The sequence below is a fragment of the Epinephelus moara genome, chromosome 18 (assembly GCF_006386435.1).
Source record: "Epinephelus moara isolate mb chromosome 18, YSFRI_EMoa_1.0, whole genome shotgun sequence".
Classification (NCBI taxonomy): domain Eukaryota; kingdom Metazoa; phylum Chordata; class Actinopteri; order Perciformes; family Serranidae; genus Epinephelus; species Epinephelus moara.
The window spans coordinates 1-6,676 of record NC_065523.1 but is presented as its reverse complement, the minus strand read 5'-3'; the positions used below and the strand labels follow the sequence as shown (position 1 = coordinate 6,676).

The window sequence follows — 6,676 nt, the reverse complement described above, 5'->3', positions numbered from 1 at the left end:
AGTTTAGAGCCTCAAAAGTGTCCTGTATTGTTATATTACTCTTTTGACCATGACGTATGTATTCAGTTGAGGCACTTCTCATGGTGAGAGGCAAACACAAAGAACCTCCAACTTTTGTTCTTGTCTAATTTGTTTTTAAATCAAGTATTGGTCTTTCCCTCTCTTCTCCCAAACCAGTCAGCGCTCGTTTCCATGTGTTAGCTCTAGAATTTGAAAAAAAATTTATAGTTTAGACGGTTTTTCATAAATAAATTCCCACGTGCACTGCTTTTTCCCTTACGCACCAACAAACACTCGCAGTTTCACTTTACTGGCACAGACTTGCATGGCCTCATGACGGGGGGCAACCGGGGTCAGTGTATCTTTTGGTCATTGGATTTTCTTTTGATGAATGGGAATTAAAAATCAAAAATCATTGGTTTATTCTATTTTCGTTTTGAAATACAAAAAATAAAATTGAAACACAAAGTGTTCTTGTTTTTGAGTGTCAAAGAACAATTAACTAAATTTTAGAAACAGTTTGATTGTCATGTTCTATGTCACATAACAAAAAATAAAATCAGCAGTCAACAGCAGTCAACAGAAACAAATAAACAGACCAAAAACACTTCTTTTCTTTTTTTTTTTATACTTCTGTACGCATATCAGACGAAAGTGGGGGCAGAAGAGGATTTTCTGCAACAAGTTTGAGGAGATATTAAGCTGAAAATGGCAGAAGCTTGAGTCCCCAACGTATATCTGAGGTGGCAAAAATTATAACCAAAGTATGAACCTTCTATATCTCCCCTTTTCCCTTCTTCTACTCTGTATGTTGTGAGTGTGCATGTGTGCGTGTGAAGACTTTGTCCCCTGCCGATAGGGGGGACAAACAGGTCTGTTGTCCGGGCCCAGGGCATTAAATTATGGAATACTGTTTCAAAATAGGCCTCCAGCACCTCTTAAACCCGTCAGAAAACCAGTCCCAGGTTATCAACGCAGTCCTGAATGTTTGTCCCTTTGAAGCAGTTCTGTGGTTAACCGGGGAGAGGCAGCAATGTGCCACAAGGCATCTAGCCTGCCGGAAATGGAAGAGAAGAAGAAGAAGAAGGGAACAAGAAATACACTGGATAAACGGCCCTGCTGTTACCTCGTTTGTTCTTTCGTCTGGTCGGATGGTAGTGCTCACACCATTACTTGGACATTTTACTGCTTTGGAAAACATACAACGGCTGGAATATAAATTATTGATCAAAACGTGTTAACAGATATGGCTAGGTGAGTTTATTATAACGTTATGCCATTTATTTTAAATGCTGTAGTGGCTGTCATTATCCGATGTGAGTCCCTGCCCGATGTGACTTGAACATGGTAACAACATTCGGACAAAATACTTTTATAATTGGTTCAACTGTTTTTTTTGTACATATTGACGTCATTTTCCTCGCGCATTTTTTTTTTCCTGTATCGCAATTCAGTTGGGTGCCTTTTTTCCGTTTTTTTCAAAGCTGTGTTGTTCAAGTTGGCGGAACCGACTGGACCCGACTGCGCATGTGCGACCCATATCTGGCTTTTTATTTTTATTTTCCTACACTTTTGTCAAGTCTTTAAAACCAATTACAATACATAACAAATGACTATCAATACGGAGATACAGTGAGAACAGTGTTAAGGAAAAGTCCATAAATGTCTACGTCACATAAAACAGAGCAAACAAATACATAAATGAGCAATAAATATAACATTACATTAATGTATGAAAATAACAGGAGCAATATTTTATCTGGCAGTATGTTATACCATATCTTGTAGTAGGCTGGATGTCTTGACAGCTTTTCTGTTTTTATATACTTTACATAAAGAACCATAAAGTTTTAATTTAAAAACGAAACAAGATTTCATTTGGGATAAACACAGGAAATCTGTGTTTATGATTGATATAATTGAAATTGTTGTTGCCGTAAAACAGATAAATATGGCTCACTTAGAAGAATACTGAAGGTTCACTATAAACCTTATTTTTTTCTCACAGGACATAAAATTAACTTTTTACCTCATCTGCCATTGGCTAGTGACCTTCAAAAATTTATCAGCATACAAACATATTTTTCACCAGCCAAATAAAAAAAATCGTGCCTTGTTTGACTAAAAATAGTTACCTTACATTTTTCGTATGAAAATCCAACTTTAGGAAAATCCAACCCTATCCTCCGTGTTTCTTTGGTGTGCAAAGGCTGCAGCTCATCGTGTTGGTGTGGGGGTCGTAGGTCAACCATGACTGCGGCTGGCCCGCATTGTCTAGTTTCCATTTTTCAATAAAATGCCGTGTGACATTTGTACTCCATTTAACTGTCTGTTCTTCCTGTCCAAATCCAACATGTTCATCTTCGTTTTTCTTCTTCTGGCGGTGGCTTCACGGCAGAAATGTGTCGCCACATCTTGCTCAGAAGTTACCTAGAATGCCCAGGGTTCCGGTAGCTGACGTCAAGCACATAAAAAAACCCACATGCAATTCAAAATTTTCCATCGGCCACTGGCGGGTGTGTGTTTTTGTTTTACATGCCAAACTCATTTTTTACCCGCCACTGGCGCTTGGCGGGTGTTAGTTTTACGCCCTGCGTTCTCATTATTCAATGTCATTGTTATGTCATGGATTTTTTTTCCAGCCAACAGGAGGTGCTCGGGCATATTGCAGACACCTTTGACGCATTGGCAAATGAGCTGCAAATGCCCCAAGCTGAGACTGATCATGTTCTCATCACCTTGGAGAGCATCAGCGATGTCTTGGCGGTTTTAGCTGCTGCCGGGGAATTGAGGATGCCTAATGAGGAGCGTGTGTTCTCTCTTTTGCACATGGCAATTGAGGTTGACGATATCGCTAGAATTTTTAGCGTGAGCAAAAGAACAATTCGAAGGAGAATGACAGAATATGGACTCTCTGTGCGACAGACTTATTCTGATATCACAGATGAAGAACTTGGGCAAGTGATTTCAGAATACATTTCCCATTGCCCAAACGCTGGAGTAAGGACTGTGACTGGGCATCTCAATTCTAAAGGAATCAGGTTAGTTACTGACTCATTGCCTATATATAATAATAATAATTTGTCTAAAACTGTCACTGCTTAAACCACTGAGCATTTTTACCTTAATTTTATCATCTATATTCTTCATCAAGAGTCCAGCAGTACAGGGTGCGCCAGTGTTTGAAAGCAGTTGATCCTGTTGGCAATTTTCTTCGCGGGCTTCAACTTAACATCACTCCTAGGGTCCCATACTCTGTTCCGGGTCCCCTGTCTCTCTGGCACATCGACGGCAACCATAAATTAATCCGGTAAGACAATTTTTACATTGATAAAACAAGTTGTTACCCAATTTGTGCTCACTGTCATACAAATTCAGATCTCATTGGCTGTATATTCAATACATATTTCCCAAATTACATTAAATTATTACATTTATGGAGAGGAAGAAAAAGTCAGCTTCTCTATCACATCTACTATGCATAACATCCACCATCTCCTCAAACTTATGTACCTCGCTCTTCTACCGTTACATGGTAATAGTGCTATTTTACTTCAAATTAAAATTGTCCTTAAAGCAACACTGCGTAGGATTTGTGGTACTGGTCCTCTGGTTGAGAAGAGCAACTGTCTGATACTGTGTTTTTCTCAGAGACACACTGTAGCCTATGAGAATTTGTTGCCAGTGCCGTCACCGGCGCCATTGCCGTCGCTGCCGTCATTACTGGCAGCCTACTGGTGCCGTAGCCATAACCGGTACCGGTGCTGCCGGTGTTCAACACCGGCGTTGTCACCGCAGTCATTACAGGTAGCCTACCGGTGTTGTCGGCGCAACTGGACATGTTTTTGTACATGTGCAGCGGCGGCACCATTCATCCTGTTAACTATTTTTCTAACACTTAAGTGAGTTTAGAAACATTATTTTAAGGTCGAAAAACTACATAGTGGGGCTTTAAGGTTTTGTCAACAAATCTTGTTATGTATACATTTTGAAAAAATATTGTATTACTAAGTTTTAAAAGGCTGTAATGTACATTCCTTTATTACTCCCTAATAATTTATGTAAATAATTGTTTTTCTCTTCACAGCTGGAGAATTGTGATACACGGAGGCATTGACGGGTATAGCCAACGCATTATGTATCTTACAGCTAATGCAAACAACAGGGCATCAACAGTTCTCCAGTGTTTTCTAACAGCAGTGAATAAGCATGGTTTGCCCCACCGTGTCAGAAGTGACAAGGGAGGTGAAAATGTTGATGTTGCTCGATACATGTTGGAACATCCACAACGTGGACCTGGTAAGAATTTTGTGTTTTTGTACATGTTCTATCCGTGGGATGTTCTATATACATGCCCAAAACAAATGTGGCGATTATAATTGTCTTAAATTTACTAAACATTACATCATTAAGGGAAAATTAAGGACATTGAATTTTTGTTAGGTTGGAAAAAGTTAATTGTGCCAAGCCTCACCCCACTGACGATAGATCTGTCTCTGTCTTACCTATATGTCCAGTTGATCTAAATCAGAGAGAAGAAGCCACATAACAGGGAAAAGTGTTCACAACCAAAGAATAGAAAGGCTGTGGCGTGATGTGTGGTGCATGGTTGTCTGCAACTACTACACCATCTTCAGGCATCTCGAAGATCTTGGTCTACTGGATCCAGATCAAGATCTTCACGTGATCTGTCTGCACTATGTCTTTCTGACAAGACTCAACTGGCATCTTCACGAGTTCATGCGGATGTGGGACAAGCATCCTCTTTCCACAGAGGGAAATAGGTCCCCAGAGCAATTATGGGTGGCTGGCCTGCTATTGGGCAATCAACAGAATCCAGAGCAGGTAACGTTGATTTTATTGTACAACACATGATCATTTATAAACAAGCCTATTTAACTTGATAGTTCTAACAATGTGTGGTTCATATTTCTACAGATTGATGCGACAACCTGGGGCATTGACTGGGAAGGACCTGTTGGAACCCCAGACCCAGAGGCTGCGGTTGAGGTTCCACTAGCTCCCCAGAATATGCAGCAGACAGTCGAGGGACATTTGAGGCTCCACATCCACCCTTTTTTGACCAGTGAGGAGTTTGGTGTGGAAATTTACAGGCAGGCCTTGTCAATGGCCCAAGACTTTGTTGCTGCGCAAAATTAAAACCTGTGACCAACTAGTCGGACAATCTCTGTCACCTTTTATGACCTGGCTCCTTTTTTACAAGGGTGTCATACAATAGCGCCTTAAACCATGGTCGTTTTTATGCCATCTTAGCTCTTTTTAGACAGAAAAAACCATAAGTGCCACAACCCCCCACTCCTTGTGTGTGGGTTTTTTGTTTGTTTGTTTGTTTTTTTGGTTACCTTGCTGGAATTGTACAGGTGTAAGAGCCTCAATGTAGGCGATCTTTAAAGATCGATGATGATTTTTGAGTACTGCATCTCATTCTATGCTGTTCTTTTTTGCCGGTCTGTATTTCTGTTTGGATAAGCTGACTGTGACAGATAGGGTAAGCGTACCTATTAAGCCCACGTACCATATAAGCCCACTTGTGACTTCTGAGTCAATTAAAAAAAAAACTACATCACCATTTTTGCTGGTTCATGGTTCTTCCAATGAAGCTGCTTGTTACATAAATTATACTTTTGATTGTAAGCCAATCAGTTTTGTCGATCTTGAGTTATCGAAGCACATGTGTGACATGTGCCTGCTGCTCCCAGAAGAAGTAGCAAAAAACTTCAGTGATTTTGATGCCCTGAAAAAACATTTTTTCCATATTTCTACTCCTGCTTTTGCTAAGTACTCATTTGTTATCAAAATTTAAGAGATTAGTGCTTTAAATAAAACATATGTTAGAATTTTACTAGAATTAGAAATATTTTTTCTTTTGAAGTCAAAATATGTGTTTTAGCATGCTAGCCAACAGCCCACATGCTGCATCAATACAGTCACTGCATAGCATTGTTCATTGCAATGACATAAAGCATGATAAGCATGTGTAGTTTACATTTTTGTAGGCAGAATATCCTATTATACTGTTAAATAGATAATACATGTGTATATTTATCTTTATTTATTTTTTAATTAACATTTTTACCAAGTGGGCTTAAAGGGGACACTAGCAAAAAAAACACACCATTTAGGGTGGATGTAAATGAGTATAGCTAATTACTTAAATGCATGATCAATTGATACTTTTCATGTTATGTTAGTGCAGCATATATAGATTCATGTCATGTAGTTGTTTTTTTATGTCATATGTGTAGAATAAAATATTCTGACTTTTAACCAGAAATTCACTGATGTTCCCTTTAAGCCCACCTGCTCCCATTAAGCCCACTTAGCTGTGTTTCAATGGAGATTTTATCCCTTTTGACTTTTGAACCATTTTCCTGCCTAACATTGACCTCACCTAATCAATCAGCTTCATAATTCAGATAATTAAATACCCAAATTTAAATATCAGTGATGTTGCATAGGTCAATTCATTCTGTTTACCTGTTTATGTTTTAAAAAAAAATTAAAGTTATTTGTTTAATTGTAAATACTGAAATTGACTCATTTATTATCCTTAAAATATTAGTATTGAACCAGGAAACTGCCTTTCTTTCAGTCATTAGGACTTCAGAAATCTAGATAAAAACATCTGCACTCTCAACCAGCTGGCTGGACCAGA

General features: G+C 38.9%; 1 protein-coding gene across 1 annotated transcript; it reads left to right on the top strand.

Moving 5' to 3' along the window:
• Nucleotides 1-83: 83 nt before the first annotated feature.
• On the top strand, nt 84-6,548 carry LOC126406034 (uncharacterized). The gene is made up of 6 exons (XM_050070149.1): nt 84-1,254; nt 2,643-3,041; nt 3,155-3,310; nt 4,088-4,299; nt 4,532-4,845; nt 4,939-6,548. Exons 1-6 carry the CDS (start codon nt 1,247-1,249, stop codon nt 5,158-5,160), a joined length of 1,311 nt encoding a protein of 436 aa, XP_049926106.1. The 5' UTR covers nt 84-1,246; the 3' UTR covers nt 5,161-6,548.
• The last annotated feature ends 128 nt before the right edge of the window (nt 6,549-6,676 follow it).

Bases quoted from the DNA above. Each gene is read 5' to 3' on its own strand.
- LOC126406034 (XM_050070149.1), top strand. The intron at 3,042-3,154 runs GTTAGTTACTGA...TTCTTCATCAAG, and splicing joins CTCAATTCTAAAGGAATCAG to AGTCCAGCAGTACAGGGTGC. The intron at 4,300-4,531 runs GTAAGAATTTTG...GATCTAAATCAG, and splicing joins ACATCCACAACGTGGACCTG to AGAGAAGAAGCCACATAACA.